At 54.8% G+C, this 17,362-nt stretch overlaps 2 protein-coding genes across 2 annotated transcripts; both read right to left on the bottom strand.

Annotated features, from left to right (window-relative positions):
• Positions 1-13,329: 13,329 nt before the first annotated feature.
• Positions 13,330-14,756, bottom strand: TMEM95 (transmembrane protein 95). The gene is made up of 7 exons (XM_058676467.1): positions 14,472-14,756; positions 14,229-14,285; positions 14,006-14,086; positions 13,873-13,893; positions 13,658-13,762; positions 13,483-13,570; positions 13,330-13,363 (listed from the first exon to the last, which is right to left on the bottom strand). The coding sequence occupies exons 1-7, from the start codon at positions 14,746-14,748 to the stop codon at positions 13,330-13,332; spliced, it is 663 nt and encodes a 220-aa protein (XP_058532450.1). The 5' UTR covers positions 14,749-14,756.
• Positions 14,757-15,954: 1,198 nt separating this feature from the next.
• On the bottom strand, positions 15,955-16,843 carry KCTD11 (potassium channel tetramerization domain containing 11). The gene has a single exon (XM_004594810.3). It carries the CDS (start codon positions 16,678-16,680, stop codon positions 15,979-15,981), a length of 702 nt encoding a protein of 233 aa, XP_004594867.2. The 5' UTR covers positions 16,681-16,843; the 3' UTR covers positions 15,955-15,978.
• Between the last annotated feature and the right edge of the window lie 519 nt (positions 16,844-17,362).

A 17,362-nucleotide genomic window follows, 5' to 3' on the forward strand; every position in this document is an offset into this window, starting at 1 on the left:
TTTACAAGGGTGTGTGGAGAGGAGTCAGCCTTGTGGCACAGAGTTCAACTGCCGCCTGTGATACCAGCATCACACATGGGGGCGCCAGTGCGAGTCCCCGGTGCTTGGCTTCTCATCCAGCTCCCTGCTAATCTACCGGGAAGGCAGTAAATAATGGTCCAGTGTTTGTGTTCCTGTCACCCCCGTGGGAATCTCGGAAGGAGTTCCAGACTCCTCCTGCCTTCCGGCTGGGCCAACCCTGGTTGTTATAGCCATTTAGGAGTAAGCAAATAGATGAAAGATCTTTCTGTTTCTGTCTTTCCTTGTCACTGCCTTTCAAATAAATAAAACTGATTTTTTTTTAATGAAAAGAATTAAGTTTATGAGAACATTAAATAAAAAAAAAACTGCTTTTGTTTTGGTGCAAAAATGTTAAAAGCCAATCCACAGTTTTTGCATAATAGGACTTTTTGGAAATGCCCTGGCAGACAAGACACTGAGTAGACCTAAACAAAAAACACAGCATACACACACATCAAGATATGGTGTCCACACACACCTGGCTCACACAGATGCAGTCACCCCAGATAGGCCCAGGGTCACTGCCCCTTGGACCACCCCTCTTCTTGCCACAACATTTTTTAAGTGCAGGCCGGTGCTGCCTAAGCACGGGTCCTGCTGGGAAAGCCACCTCGGAGCAACAGAAGCTGGGTGCACCAGCTCCACACTCACCTGCACCCCCCTCAGGCACAGCTGACTCACAGCCTACAGCAGCGCCCAGGGAACTCCTCCAACCTTATTAAACATGGCTCGAGGTGCCCTGGGCCACAGCGGACGGCACAACCACTCTCCCTCACACACACCCAGCAGTCAGCCACCTTGCCCACTTTATAAGTGAAGCGAGGGAGAAAGCAGAAGTGGTGTCCACTGCGGAAGCAAAGAGCCCAGGCTCTGTGATCACCCCGCGAGACAGGTAAGGTGGGAAGGGGACAAATCTCAGAGCAGGGAGAGCAGGAGGAAGCTCGGTCCTGGCTGGAAGGCCCTGCACCCCGCCGATGCACCCCCCTCCCCCCCCCCACCCAAGCAACAGCCTGAGCGGGACGCGCCAGCTGGGTCCCGACCCTCACCTGCCAAAGGCGGAAGCGGCGGCTAAGGAACCTCCCAGGGCTGCCGGGGCTAAAATCCCGAGGAGGGCGGGATCCCAGGCGGAGGAGGGCGGGACCGGCTAGCCCAGGCCCGAGGCTGGCCAGGGCCGCGCCCCCTGTTTCCAGATAGCTGCGGGGGCGGCCCCTCCCTCCTCTGGCCAGGTCACCCCCAGGACCCCTCCCTTGCTGTGTCCCTCAGCCCGCGTGCCTGACCCCCATTTCCCAGCCCTCCCTCTCCTTCTCTGGGGCCTGCCCAGGAGGGCTCCACACAGCCGGGCCCCCACCCGTGGGTGACTGAGCAGCGATGGAGATGTGCTACCCGGGTCCTGGAAGCCTGAGGTTGACCCATTCCCCACCCCATGCGTTCCCAGCACCCTTCCAGCACCTGAAGAAATGCCAGGGAGTGCAGGGGAGGGTGGCTTCGGGAGTGGGGCCAGGCCAGGGCAGAGGGACGCAAAGGTGCACTGAGGCACCCCTAGGCCTGGAGAGAGCTTTACATTAAGCATGAAATCGCTGTGTATCTTGGGGTACCCCATCCCACGGTGCAAACTTTCGAGCCTTGTGCGCAGGTGTGGGGGGACTCACCCTGGGGCCCTGAAGAAACCATGGGCGAGCTGCCTCCTGGCCTAGGAAAGGGTGCCTGGATCCAGCAGCTGCCCCCAGGGCCTCCGAAGGGGGTGTGTGGGACCTCCCTTCTTGTAAACAGGCTCAAGAATGTTGCAGCATCGATAGGAAAATCTTAATACAGTTCTGTTGTATTGTTTTCTTGCCAATTCCCTTGCCCTCCTCCAGCGAGCTGGCTGCGGCTGCTGTGACTGCTGGCTCCACAGCTGGTATCACTGATAATCTGAGTGCCTTGCCCACTCCAGGGTTACAACCAGAGAATAGTGTCTGCGCATGACAGACGCGATGCGGCTTGGACCCAAAGAAGTATGCTCAGAGACCGGCGCTTGCGCACTGAGACCCTGCTTGAATTGCATGCATCTCATAGCCCGTGTCCGGAGTCTGGTCCCTGTTGCACTTCTGATGCCAGCTTCCTGCTGTGAGCACATTGGGAGGCGGGAGGGGATGGCACAAGAACTCGGCTCTCTGCCACCCACACACGAGACCCAGATGGAGTTCCCAGCTCCTAGTTCTGGTCTGACCCAGCTCTGGCTGTTGCAGGCATTTGGTAGGTGAACCAGCATCTCGAGATGACAATAAATAATATTTTAAAAGATTTATTATTTTATTGGAAAGGCAGATATACAGAGAGAAGGAGAGACAGAGAGGAAGATCTCCCATCCGATGATTCACTCCCCAATGGCCAGTGCTGCGCCAATGCGAAGCCAAGAGCCAGGAACTTCTTTCCAGCTCTCCCATGCAGGTGCAGGGTCCCACCAAGGCTTTGGGCTGTCCTTGACTGCTTTCCCAGGCCACAAGCAGGGAGCCCACAAGATGGGAAGTGGGCCCACCAGGATTAGAACCTGCTCCCATGTGGGATCCTGGCGCCTTCAAGGAGAGGACTTCAGTCACTAGGCCATCACGCCAGGCCCTAAGATGACTCTTGATATTTTGTGATTTTGTTAAGATTATCTCTCTATATGGATTCCTTCCTATTTATTCTGCTCTCTCTCTATATATATATATGTATATATCTCCACATATACATACACATATATACATATATGCACTCTATATGTACATACTATATATATACACACACGCACATATATAGATTTATTTTTATTTGAAAGGTGAATTTACAGAGAGAACAACACACACGCACACAGAAAGTGAGAGTTCTTCCATATACTGGTTCACTCCCCAAACAGCTGCCACAGCCAGAGCTGAGCCAATCCGAAGCCAGGAGCCAGCAGCTTCTTCTTGATCTCACAGGTGAGTGCAGGGTCCTGAACACTTGGACCATCTTCTGCTGCTTTTCCAGGCTATAAGCAGACCTGGATCAGAAGTGGAGTATCTGATGACCATATGGGAGGCCAGTGCCAGCAAGCAGAGGATTAGCCTGTTGAGCCATTGCATCAGCTCCTATTGCGTTTTGTTTGTTTGTTTGTTTTGTTTTTTAATGGAAAGGCAGAGCTATGGAGAGAGAGATTGAGAAAGGGAGAGGGGAGGGAGAGAGAGATTGAGAACCTTCTATCTGATGATTCATTTCCCAGATGTCCACACTAGTTAGAACTGAGCTGATCTGAAGCCAGGAACCAGGAGCTTTTTCTTGGTCTTCCATGTGGGCGCAGGGTCCCAGGGAATGGGCCATCCTCTGCTGCTTTCCCAGACACATTAGCAGGGAGCTAAATCAGAAGTGGAGCAGCTAGCTGGGAAACAAACTGGTGCCGCTTTGGGTTGCAGACGCTGCAGATGGAGGCTTAGCCTAGTATGCCATGGATCCTGGCCCCTCAATAAAACTTTTATTTATTTATTTATTTTTATTCGAAAGTCAGATATACATAGAGGAGGAGAGACAGAGGAGGATGATCTTCTGTCCAATGATTCACTCTCCAAGTGACCGCAACGGCCGGTGCTGCACCAATCTGAAGCCAGGAGCCAGGAACCTCCTCCAGGTCTCCCACGCGGGTGCAGGGTTCCAAGGCTTTGGCCCGTCCTTGACTTCTTTCCCAAGCCACAAGCAGAGAGCTGGATGGGAAGCAGGGCCACCAGGACTAGAACCTGCACCCATATGGGATCCCGGGGCGTTCAAGGCGAGGACTATAGCCGCTAGGCCACAGTGCCAGGCCCAAAACTTTTAAAAGTGTTACTGAAGACACAGAGCAAACAGAACTCTCAGGTTGTGGGTCAGAGGTTGAAGTGGTAAAACCATTCCAGAAAATAATGTGTCAGTTTCTTAAAAAGTTAAACATACTTGCTATACAACACAGACATTGTATCCCTTGGTGTTTACCCAAGAAAAAGGAAAAATATAAACCCACACCCCGCCAAGACCTGAGCTCAACTGTTTATTCTAACTTCACTTGCAAGAGCTATAAAGTGGGCAAAGCCCAAATGGTTCTCAACCGGTGAATGGCCAAGTCGCGAGACATCCGTACACTGGAGTGTGAGTCAGCAGGAACAAGGGTGCGAACCCGTGACACACACACATATTATGGAGGAATTGTAAAACCCTCTCACTCAGGAAAAGACAAAAAGAGTGCATACTGCGTGGTTCCATCATATAGACGTCTAGGAAGTACGGGTAGGAGTGACGGAAGCTGAGCGGGGGTGCCCTGGGAAATGAGGGAGGGAAACTGGCTTAGCAAGGAGCTCAGGGAGCTTGGAGGCCACCGTACTCCTCACTGTGCTCACATCGAGTTTTGATGCAGATGCCTGGCAGACAACAAGGCAGTGGTTACACAGAGGACACCCTGTGTACCAGTACTAGGCCTGGAGTCATGCAAAGACCTGACCCCAGGTGCTCATGTTTTGTTGTCCCTTGCAATGTTGCCTGATTTCTTCTTCCCACAGGAGAGCTACTTATCTATCCTTTGCTTGGAACTGTTATGGGCTGCTCTGAACTTGTGAAAACTCAGCTAATCACTTTTGGGCCCAGCGCGATAGTGTAATGCTTAGGCTCCTCGCCTTGAACGCCCCGGGATCCCATATGGATACCAGTTCTAGCCCCAGCTGCCCCGTTTCCCATCCAGCTCCCTGCTTTTGGCCTGGGAAAGCAGTAGAGGATGGCCCAAAGCTGTGGGACCCTATATCCATGTGGGAGACCCAGAAGAGGCTTCTGGCTCCTGGCTTCCGATTGACTCAGCTTCAGCCGTTGCGGCCGCTTGGGGAGTGAACCAGTGGACGGAGCATCTTCCTCTCTGCCTCTCCTTCTCTGTATGTCCGCCTTTCCAATAAAAAAATAAATAAATCTTAAAAAAAAAAAAAAAAAAGAAACTCTCTCTGTTTTGACGCATCATCCTGCGAGATGCTGGCTGCCCTGCCACGATGATAAAAATTCAGCTCTGTGTGACGACTCATGCTCTCGGCTACTTCAGCTCTGAAAAGTACGTCACTGCGTTCCCCATTATATTCACATTGGGTTCACGCTGCGTGATTCCACGTGCGTCTGCATCTATCAAAGGCCTTCAAAGCGCATGCTCTAAGTATGGGGGCTTATGGAAGGTTAATTTCTCTTTTTAAAAAGGGGAGGGTCTTTCAAAAAAGGGAGCAGCTAAGTCCTGGTCTTGAACGCGCCAGGATCCCATACGGGCGCCGGTTCTAATCCCGGCAGCTCCACTTCCCATCCAGCTCCCTGCTTGTGGCCTGGGAAAGCAGCTGAGGACAGCCCAAAGCCTTGGGACCCTGCACCCGCGTGGGAGACCTAGTGGAAGCTCCTGGATTCTGACTTCGGACTGACTCAGCTCCAACCATTGGGATCGCTTGGGGAGTGAATTAGCAAATGGGAAGATCTTCCTCTCTGTCTCTCCTTCTCTCTGTAAATCTGACTTTCCAATAAAAATAAATCTTTAAAAAAATGTATTATTAATTTATTTATAGTTAGAGTTACAGAGAGAGAAATAGGCACACCATCCTGATTGAGGCTTGGGCACAGCCTAAGCCAGGAGCAGCCAGGACACAAACCAGCACCCATATGGGATCCCAGCACATACAAAGCGAAGACCTCAGCCACTAGCCTACCACACCGGACCCTTTTATCAACATCTTAACCACTAGGCTAAATAACCTCCCTCAGTAACAACTTAAAAAAAAATATTTATTTGAATGGTAGAGTGACAGAGACAAACACACAGAGACGGATTGGGACACAAACACATATACACTTACACACAATGAGAGAGAGAGAGAGAAAGAGAGAGAGAGAGAGTACTTCCATCTACCCTCCCACTCCCCAGATGGGTACTACAGCCAGAACAGGACCAGGCTGAAGCCAGAAGCCAGGAACTCCACCTGGGTCTCCTAGGCAGGTGACAGGAACCAAGTACTCAACCTATTATCCACTGGTTTCTAGACAGGAAGCTGTGTCAGATGACCTCTAACACTGGTATCACGTTTGGGCACCAGGTCCTGATTCCTGGCTTCAACAGCTGTGTCAGTCTAAACCCAGGAGCCAGAAGCTTCTTTCAGGTCTCCCATGTGATGCAGGGTCCCAAAGCTTTGGGCCGTCCTCAACTGTTTTTCCAGGCCACAAGCAGGGAGCTGGATGGGAAGTGGAGCCCATATGGGATCCCGGCGCATTCAAGGCAAGGACTTTAGCTGCTAGGCCACGCCGCCGAGCCCTGATCCACTTCTGATCCAGCTCTTTATTACTGCGCCTGGGAAAGCAGCAGCAGATGGCCCAAGTGCTTGAGTCCCCGCCTGTGGGAGACTTAGATGGAGCTGTGGGCTCCCGGCTTCACCCTGACCAACCCTGGATATTGCAGCCATCTGGAGAGTAAACCAGCAGCTGGAAGATTTGTGTGTGTGTGTGACTCTGCCTTTAGTAAATTGAATAAATCTTTGGACGAAAGCAACAGCCCACAGGAGCAGCATTCTCAGCCCAGGGCAGTCAGAGACTGGGGAGAGAGAGGAGGGGCTGAGGACATGGGCACGCTGCCCCTGCTCGCCGTGGGCCGGCCCCAGGAGGCTGGCCTTGCGGCAGAGGCCTCGAGAAAAAGCAGCTTAAAAAAACAAAGATTTATTTTTTATTGGAAAGACAGACATACAGAGAAGAGGAGAGACAGAGAGGAACATCTTCCGTCTGATGATTCACTCCCCAAGTGACAGCAACGGCTGGTGCTGCCCCGATCCAAAGCCAGGAGCCAGGAACCTCCTCCAGGTCTCCCACGCGGGTACAGGGTCCCAAGGCTTTGGGCCGTCCTCGACTGCTTTCCCAGGCCACAAGCAGGGAGCTGGATGGGAAGCTGGGCTTCAGGGATTAGAACCTGCGTCCACTTTGGATCCTGGGCACGTTCAAGGCAAGGACTTTAGCCACTAAGCCACTGTGCGTGGCCTGAGAAAAAGCAGCTTTCCCCAGACTTGAGTCTTCTGAAACTCTAAGTAGGGGTCTTCCTCCCATGGCGATCCATCCCCTGAGGCCTGCAGACACCCCTGGACATGCGTCCTGCTGTTTGGCCTGGCACGACCTGGCGTGACCCTGCCAGCTAAAGGCTGTGTCTCAGCACTTCCCCATGTTTGGCAATCTGGAAGCTCCACAGAGTATATAGTTTTGGGGTTTTGGGAAGTTCCATTAGGCAGGCACAAGATTCCATCCTCAGCTTGTGACACCTGGTCTGTCTTCTCACAGTGGGGAGTGGGCCTGACACATGCAGGTCCCAAGGCTTTGGGCCGTCCTTGACTGCCTTCCCATGCCACAAGCAGGGAGCTGGATGGCAAGTGGAGCAGCCAGTACATGAACTGGTGCCCCAATAGGCTGTTGGCACTTGCAGGTAGAGGATTAGCCAGTTGAGTCACTGTACTGGTTCCTCAAATAAATTGAAAGCCAGAAAGAGAGAAAGAAAGAGAAGGGAAGGAAGGAAGGAAGGAAGGAAGGAAGGAAGAAAGGAAGGAAGGAAAGAAGGGAGGGAGGGAGGGAGGGAGGGAGGGAGGGAGGAAGGAAGGAAGGGAGAGAAAAAGAATTAAGAAAAAGAGAACCCAGCCTAGTCCTGCCAGGCCACTCCCCAGTGCTGGAAAAGGCAGTCAGGCCGCAGCAGCATGGAGAACCGCGGACCGCGCAGGGCTTGCTAGCTGGCTGTGTGCCCCAGGGCTTGAGAAGGTGTGGGAGCTGTCAGGGCCACTTCCTGTTCTGTGTGTTGTCCCAGGTGCTGTGGGAGAAGAGAACAACCTGGCGGGCAACGAGTGGCTTAACAGGCAGTGCCTAGTCCAGCAGGCTGGGGGACTGACCATTGGCCCACCATGGGCTATTAGGACCTGTGCAATGTCAAAATCCTCAAGTTCAAAACCAGCCTGCTCATGCCGGGTGCGGTAGCCCAGTGGCTAAAGTCCTTGCCTTGCACATGCCAAGATTCCATATGAATGCCAGTTCGTGTCCCAGCTACTCCACTTCCTTTCCAGCTCCCCACTTGTGGCCTGGGAAAGCAGTCAAGGACAGCCCAAAACCTTGGGACCCTGCACTTGCCTGGGAGACCCAGAAGAAATTCCTGGCTCCTGGCTTCGGATCGGCTCAGCAACGACTGTTGCAGCCACTGGGAGTGAGCCATCAGACGGAAGATTTTCCTCTGTGTCTCCTCCTCTCTGTATATTTGACTTTCCAATTAAAAACTAAAATAAAATAAATTAAATGGGCCTGCTCTAGATCCACTGGACACCTAGTCCCACCTAAGCTTACCCTGGCCAAACTAAACCCAATGTTTCATGTGGCCCATGGGCTGGGTCTCCCATCCCTGGTCTAAAGGGAAAATGGGTAACGCCTGATGTAGCAGGTGCCACAAGAGCGCGGTGGGATGACTGGGATGAACTTCCCCACCCCCAGGACTCCAAGAGGAATTGTTCAAAGCCAGGGGGAGCAGTGTGGAGGCCTAGGACCAAGCCCGAACAAAGGCAGGGAGACACCAACTATTTGAGTAACTCCCGGTGATTCAGTGCCGCTGTTGGGGCGGGGCTGAGTGGGCAGTGCTGAGAGACGGAATTCCAGGTACACGGGCACCAGGTCCCAGGAAACAGTACAGCAACAGCTAGAGCACACACTGATGACTCTGAAGTGGGTCTGGGGCGTGTGGAGGAGGCAGAGGGTGTGTGTGCTGCAGCTGCCCAGGGCAGTGGGCGGGGGGCCAGGGAGGAAGGTGAGTCAGGACCGGTACACCAGGGAGGCCAGTCAGGTGGACGGTCAAGGCAGTTCTAGGTGTGGACAGCTCTGACCCAGGTTACAGAGAGACAGGGGCAGCACAGGGTAGAAGTTGAGGTCAGCAGAGCTGGGTCCAGGCCCCCAAAGGGAGGAGCTAGGGAAGGCCTCTAAGCAAGAGCAGAGGAGGGCTCACACTACGCAGGGGCATATCAAGCTAGTCCTCCACCTGTGGCGCTGGCACCCTATATGGACACCATTTCCAGTCCCAGCTGCACCACTTCTAAGCCAGTTCCCTGTCAGTGTGCTTGGGAAAGCAGTAGAGGACGGCCCAAACCCTTGGGTCCCTGCACCCATGTGGAAGACCTGGAGGAGGCTCCTGGTTCGTGTCTTCCAGTTGGCTCAGTACCAGTCATTGTGGTCATTTGGGGAGTGAACCAGCGAAGTGAAGCTCTTTTGCTCTCTAACTCAAGTAAATTTTTTTTAATAAATCTTTTTTTAAAAGATTTATTTATTTTTATTGCAAAGTTAGGTATACAGAGAGGGGAGACAGAGAGGAAAATCTTCCATTTGATGATTCACTCCCCAAGTGGCCGCAATGGCTGGAGCTGTGCCAATCCGAAGCCAGGAGTCCAGCACTCCTTCCGGGTCTCCCACACAGGTGCAGGGTCCCAAGGTTTTGGGCTGTCCTTGACTACTTTCCCAGGCCACAAGCAGGGAGCTGGATGGGTAGTGGGGCTGCTGGGATTAGAATCGGTGCCCAGCACTGGGGGATAATTCTGTCAAGTTAAACTGCAGAACCACCTTAAGAGTGCATAATGGGGGCTTGGCGGCGTGGCCTGGTGGCTAAGGTCCTCGCCTTGATCCCAAATGGCCGCTGGTTCTAGTCCCGGCAGCTCCACTTCCTCTCTATCTCTCCTCCTCTCAGTATATCTGACTTTGTAATAAAAATAAAATAAATCTTAAAAAAAAAAAAGAGCATAATGGGGGGGGCAGTGGGAGTGGCCTAGAAGGGAAATAGTGGGCTCCTCCCTCTAGGGTTACCACTCCCACTGGAGGGCACAAGAACCAGGACTGGGGCTGGGGTGGCTAGACAAAAGGGCACCCAACGGCATGTGTGTGGGCTGGATAGTGAAGCAGGTTGGGTTAAACTAGGCTTCAATGCCCATTGATATGAGAACCGAATGGGATGTGGTACAGACTGGACTAGTTTGCTGCACATACCGGCAAACCAGGGTAGGGGGCAGGCCTGGTGGGGGTTATTGTGGGTCACTCCAACTAGGCTGCAGCTCCCACTGGTTTATGTGAGGGCCGAGTGTGTGCTGGGCAGAATCAGGCTGGACTGCAACACCCATTGGTTCCAGTGAAGACAGGGATGGAAACAGAACCAACCCAGCAATTGCAACCACCAGCTGTTTGGGACGATGGACTGTGCCGGGCCCCATACTTGCTAATACACACAAGAACCTGGTCTGGGTTCACCTCAGACAAAGTTTCTTTAGGGATCCCCTCAATCAAACTGCCGGACTCAGAACCCTAACCATGAAAAGACAGAGGACAGAACAAATCAATCAACTACCCCAGTCATATGTTGGCAGTGAAAAACTGGGCAAATGAAGACTCTAAGATGGACTATGTCAACCAGTGGATTCTGCAGCAACTTCATTGTACTTGGAGTGGCAAGATTGGCAGCAATTCATAACTGTTGAACTATCAAAACCACTTGAGCAAGACCCTCGGACATGCCCCACATCGGGGACCTGGGATGGGTGGGAGACTGGGTAGGGCTTCTCCCTTTACCTCCCCCTTTATCCCAGATATAGAAAAATATGTGTGGAAATGATAGTCTTACCCACTTTCCTGTAGCCCTTGAACCTTTTTGCCCTAATTAACTATGTAAAGATTGTCAAAGATATAATAAAAAATATGGGGAAAAAAGAAGAATCGGCGCCCATATGGGATCCCGGTGCATTCAAGGCGAAGACTTTGGCCGCTAGGCCACCGCACCGGGCCCTCAAGTAAATCTTATACAAATATATATTTTTTTGTCTTACTTGAAAGGCAGACAGACAGACCGACGGATTTCTTATCAACCTGCTTACTTCCCAAATGCCTGCTAGGGCTGGGGCAAGGCCAGACTAAGCCAAGATCTGGAAGCTCAGTGGGAGTGTCCCATAGGGGTGGCAAGAACCTAATTAATGCAGCCGTCACCTGCCACCTCCCAGATGTACATTAGCAAGAAGCTGATGGCAGGAGCTGAACCAGGATTTGAACCCCAGCACTAGGATACGGTGAGGTATCCCAACTGGCTTCTAACCTAAATGCCTGCCTCTGCTTCAATAGAACGAATAAGTCTTTAATAATAAAAAAGTTTGAGTATTAGAAAGACAGATATACAGAGGGGAGAGACAGAGAGAGCTTCCATCCACTGGTTTACTTCCCAAATGGCTACAAAGGCCAGAGCTGAGCTGATCTGAAGCCAGGAACCAGGAGCTTCTTCCGGGTCTCCCATGTGGGTACAGGCTCCCAAACACTTGGGTCACCCTCTGCTGCTTTCCCAGGCCATGAAAAGGAGCTAGATTGGAAGTGGTGCAGACAGGACACAAACTGGCACCAGTATGGGATGTCAGCACTTGTAGGTAAAGGATTAGCCACTGAGCCACTGTGCTGGCCTCTAAATTGCTTCTCACACGGCTGCATCAGCCAGGGCTGTGAGTCAGGCCAAAGCCAAGAGCTACAAACGTCACCCTGGTCCCCCAGTGGGAGGTAAGGGCCTAAGTACTTGAGCCATCCTCTGCTGCCTTCCCGGGCTCCTTAGCAGGAGGCTGGATCCGAAGCAGCACAGCCTGAACAAAAATCTGGACTCGTCTCTGCTTCTGTCTTTCCCTCTTCTTTGTAGAACTGTGACTTTCAAATAGAATTTTTTAAAGATTTAATTGTTTTTAAAAGATTTAATTGGAAAGGCAGATTTACAGAGAGACAGAGATACAGATAAAAAGATCTTTTGTCTGCTGGTTCACTCTCCAAGTGGCTGCAATGCCCAGAACTGAGCAGATCTGAAGTCACAAGCCAAGAGCTTCTTTTGGGTCTTCCATGCAGGTGCAGGGTCCCACGGCCTTGGGCCGTCCTCGACTGCTTTCCCAGGCCATAAGCAGTGTATTATTTATTATTTTCTCAATAAAAGGCAGACAGAAATCTTCCTATCTGCTGATTTACTCTTCAAATGACGAGCACATGTTGGGCCAGCCTGAAGTCAGGAGCCAGGGACTCATCCTGGTCTCCCACGTGGGTGCTGGGGACCCAAGCACATCTTCTGCTGCCTCCTAAGGTGCCAGACTCGGTGCTCGAGAACTTGACACATGCCTCGCATGCAGCTTGACGCTGGTACCGCCACACCCACCCCAACAGGCTCTCTCCCCTCCATCTTCAGGCCACGCTGACCACGGCCCCTTGTGCTGTGCCACCACTCAACTCAACTTAGACACCCCTGAAGTGGTGCCCTCGAGGCCTCCAGGGCACAGTTGGCTGGGAACCTTGACCCTGCTTTGAAAACCAGGGGGCCCTAGGTGGCAACTGTCGCCTGTCACTGGTAACAGACCCCACTTGGCATGGGTCACCTCCTATCCCCAGCCAGCACCTCCCAACAGGCAAAGGAGCCAAAGGCCCCAGCTTCTCTACCCCAGGCCCTCAATACCTTGCATGGGGAGACTTCTTTGCAGCGAGGAAATGTCCTAGGTCTCTGACCGTCAAATGTCAGTGGCCCAGCCCTCCCTGCCCCCAGCAAAACAAAGCTCTTTCTCTCCAGACATTGCCGGCTCACTGCTCTTGTTGAGGATGGGGGAGGCGGACCTGGAGGCTCCTCCATCCTCCCTCCGCCCCCATCCTCCCTCCGCCCGCCCCAAGGCGCAGACAGATTCTTGAGAGAGCCAAGGCAAGTGGAGACGACTGAGCAACGAGTTGAGTTGGGTCCAGGCTTCTCAGAGCTGCTGCTCACACAATGCAGACGGCGTGTGCCAGCGGCTCTGCCTGATGTGGTCTGACTCCAGAGGGAGGGAGTTAGTTCTCCAGAAGTCTTGAATTCCGGGATTCCCAATCAGTCATGGGGGGCGGGGGCAGGAAGGACAGAGAAGCTTCTGGGGCAGTCGCCCCCACTTTCCAAGAACAAAGAGGGGGGCGGGGACGAGGGTGGGAAGGTGGTGGGGGTGGAGGAGCGGGGATTCTTTCCTTCTGTAGATAATTTCCTGGCAGGGCTGATTGCTCTGTGGGATTGGTAGAAGGCCCGAGGGGAAGGCCTTTCCAGCTATGAGTGCCTGGGTCCCCAGCGGCCATCTGACACTGGGGTACTGGGTGCATCTCGATTTTAGGGTCTCGAAAACTGGGACTTGGTGGGGGAGGGGGAGCTGGCTGGACCCTCTCCCGGAAATGTGGAAGCTGTGGGTACTTGCCTCTTGGTTGGGGGTAGGATATGTTGTGGGCATCTCACCAGGCACCCTCCGCTTGCAGCTGGCGGGACCTGCGGGCAGGCAGAGGATGGCAGAGAGGTGGTGAGAGGAAGGGGCTGGGAGGGAGGGTGGGCAATGGGAGGTCCTAGGGAGGCCGCCCTCCCTGCCCAATGCTGACATCACAACTTACTCCACCTGCAGGATGACAAAACCAATCAACAAGGCAGCTCCTGAGACGGACAGGAGCAGGATCCTGGCTTCCCAAAGATCATGACTTCCTAGAGGGGTCCCGGGTCTCAGTCAGTGATCCTGGGGGATCTGGGCAGGGTGGGAGCGCTGGGAGGGGTGGAGGGAGGAGTCTGGACCTGGGTAGCAGCGATGGCGGGGCCAGCAGGGCACCTCAGCAGCCTTGCAGGTGGAGCAGTTGTACAGGATTGTGCTGCCCCCTGTAGGCGACAGCTGGAGCGGCACTGGGCCGAAGGCGGGGAAGCCCGGGACGCGCCCCTTCCCGCTGCCTCAGTGCCCGGCCGGCCCCCAGGCTCGGTCCGCAGCCCCGACGGCCCGTTCCCCGGCCACTTACGGCAGACAGGAGCACAGAGGGCTGAAACGAGACCGGCAGGGGTGCGGTGCATGAGCCGCTGGGTCACCATGCCTCGGCCCTTAAGAGCCTGGCCACCCCTCCCCCGCCCCCCCAGCCAGCAGGGGACCTGTACCTTCCCAGATGTATTGGGGGATTTGAGTCTTCTGAAGCCATTGCCAGTAAGGCGGGAGGAGAGAAAGAGACCTTTTGATCTCTGGGGAAGCAGAGAAGAGAGAAATCGCCCTGGGCCCCTCCTCCATGACCCTACCACCCTCCCTCCATCTTCGTCCCTGTTGCCATTTCCCCCTTTGGTGCCCTAAGCCCCTCTGTCCTGCCTGCCTTCCCCTTGGCCTCACCGATGACCCGCAGGACCCTGTGAGTCTTCTCTGTGACCTTGTTCATGGTTACCTCATCTGCAGAGGCCGAGGCCAAGGCCAGCGAGGCCCTCACCACCAGCCCAGGGGCTTCTTCCCCCGCCCGCACTTTCCCAGGGTTGAAGCCCAAGGACATGCGATGGGGGCACAGCCAGGAAGCCACCTGCCACCCTCACCCCCTTGGGAGGTGGAGTGATGGCGGCTGACCCTCAGCTCTGGTCTCACCCAGGGCAAAAGCTGAGAAGTCTGGGGAGGCCCACTCCTTCCACTGGGGCTCCATCTGGCTGATGAGCCGAGCCAGGCGGCCAGACAAGTCTCTGTCCTGGAGGCGGCAGAAGATACAGGCCTTTGTGGCTGTCAGGAGTACCCCAGCCAGTGCCAGTCTCCACATGAGGCCTGCTGGGGATGCGGGGAGATTGGGAGCAGGCATCACCCTGGGCGTACTGAACCCTCTCCTGCTTCCAGCCCTTTGCTTGGGGGCCTCTGGAGTGTTCCAGAACATTTGTGGGTTCTAGAATGTTCCAGAACCGTGTGAGTTCTCATCACTGGGGCACAAGGAAATGGAGTCTGGAAGAAGTGAGAGAGCCAGTATTTTAACCTGCCGTCAACAGTCCTCATAAATGTATGCTTCCAAAAGCAATTTTATTAGTTTTTTTCCTGTCAGTCAAGAGCAGTGATGAATAATGAGTGGCTTCTCCAGTGGAGTTTTGTGTGTGTGTTCCACTCATGCACAGGGACCCCCAAATCCCATATCCAACCCCCTGCCCTAACTCCCTCCTTGCCCTAGCCAGCCCCAGGCCTTCCCAGGCATCTCCGAGCAACACTCCCTGGGTTGCCTTGGTGAGTCCCACACAGGCCTGGGAGGCCAGGGGGGAGTCCAGAGACTTCTCACAGCTCACCAGGAAGCTCTGAGTGACTCAGGCCCCAGCAGGCCCCTCCTGCTGACCTGAGGATGCAAACGCGTCAACACACACACACACAAACACAAACACACGCCCTGTGATTAACCCAGGAAGCTGCTTATAGACACACCTGCACCTGGCAGTGGTGAGGCGGCCCCAGCGGGCCTGGGCTTGTAAGACCACAGGCTGCTATCATGCAGCCTGGAGTTGGCTGTGGGGACCCACACGTCTAGACAGTGCACTGGCTGACATGCACGCTCGCACGCACGCTCACCGGAAGGCAGAGCAGGACCACGTCTTCTTCCCCTCCCCCATCCCAGTCAGCTGGCTCTATCATCATTATGGGATCTTGGAAGCAAGAACTTCAGGGCCCGGGTGGGGGGAGCTCCAACCCCATTGGTAATGGGGATTCTCCTAGCTCCCCTAAGAGCCAGCCTAGAGTGGAGTATGGCCTTTCTACCTCCTTCTGTAGGCTGAATTGGGATACAGCAGAGAACCTGCCTTCCCAGTATTCCAGAATGTTCAGACCCAACCCAACTGAGTTCCTCCAGGAGCTGCCTGGGCACAGAGAGGCTGTCTCCTTTTGCCCATGGGAGAAGCTGGAGGTGCCCAGCCTTCAGGTGAGAAGCCCGAGGAAACATTCCTGCCCCGCCCAGGGTCAGCACCACTGGTCCCTACCCTAGTGCTCCTCCTGAGTGCTCAGCAGGCTCCTACCCACATCCCCGCTCCAAGCAGGTGCAGCAGAACCACCTTACGGCTCCCAAGAGGGGGGGGGGGGCTTTCCTTCCATGGCCGCCCGCCCGTTTCTGTGGAGCTCAGGGCTGCCGTCTTCAGTGCCGGATGAATCGCAGAGAGCGGGAATTGAGCAGGTCTTCAGGGTCAGGGAAGACAGAGTCCAGGCGGAAGCCGTGCTCCAGGGCCACCCGCAACACCTCTTCCAGGAAGCTCGACGTGCCCACCACCTCCCGTGGGTTCCCTGGTCCCCCGGTCCACAGTGGCTTCAGCCCCAGTCTTCCATACTCGGCTTCGGGGAGCTCTGCCGGGCGAGGGGCCCATTCCAGGTGGAAATGTGGGCCTCCCTCCTCTGCCCTGTCCGCCTCAGCTACTCCAAATCGGGCCCGCAGGGCGCCTAGACACTCAGGGTCGGTGCAGAAAAGGTTGGCCCGGAAGGTATCCACCTGCACAGAGCTCAGCTCGTAGTGGTGTGGACCCCTGCGGGCAGAGAAGTGCACCAGGCGGGGGCTGCCATCCACGTCGGCATGCAGCAGGGCGGCTGTGGGGGCCGGGGTCCCCCGAGAAGCCTCCAGCTCCCGCAGGGCATCCAGGAGAGGCCGGATCTGGTAGAAGTCGGCTTCAGCTTTGAGAAGCGCAGTTTCTCCGTAGCCACGGGGTAGGTCCAGGCGGCCCAGGCGCAGGAAATTGAGGATGTGGCGGAAGGCCTTGCCATCCCTATCGATGAAGTACTGGCCCCCCCCTTGGGGGCTGAGGCTGGCCGGCAGGGGAGTGTCCGCCCTGAACATGGCCCCCAGCATGGAGTCTGGGAAGCGGGTGAGGGTCTCCAAAGTGGTGGAGTACAGTGTGCCCCCCACATTCAGGGTCACTGGGCCCCCAAAGGAGGGGGCCGGGGAGGGTACGGGAGGAGGGGAAATTTTGGGGGTACAGGAGATACCAGAAGGAGAAGGGAAGGCAGAACTTTTGGGGAGTGTGTGTAGAATTGGGTGTGTAGAATTGGTCAGAGTCGGCTGGAGACGCAGATGGGGGTACAAGGTGGTGAAGTGTGGGGCTCACCCCTACTCCCTCGGTGGGGGTGGAGGGCTTTCTTCCAGCACAAAAGTTCTGGAAAGCCGGAGAGAAGGGATGAGAAGAGCGCAGTCGGAGGGGGAGGCAGCTTTCCTGGCAGTGACAGGCAATTCCTCCGAGATCTTCCAACAGTGGCTTTGCAGAATCCAATCAGCAGGTGACAGTGGTGAGCTTTGGGCCAACTCTTGGAAGGGCTCAGCTTCCGAGTTCCTGGGCAGATCGATGTCGCGGTAGTTGAGTCCAGGCAGGGCCGGTTGGAGGCCTGGCCTGGCTCCGGGCACGGGTCCCAGGGGATGGAGGCAGAGGAGCTGACCAGAGCAGATGTATGGGTTTGGAGGTAAGCGGGCGCAACGAGGCTCCGTCTGAGCTGGGAGTGTCCCAGGGAGCTTCTGGAAGCAGGCGGGAGGCTCCGCA

The sequence above is a fragment of the Ochotona princeps genome, chromosome 17 (genome assembly GCF_030435755.1).
Source record: "Ochotona princeps isolate mOchPri1 chromosome 17, mOchPri1.hap1, whole genome shotgun sequence".
Classification (NCBI taxonomy): domain Eukaryota; kingdom Metazoa; phylum Chordata; class Mammalia; order Lagomorpha; family Ochotonidae; genus Ochotona; species Ochotona princeps.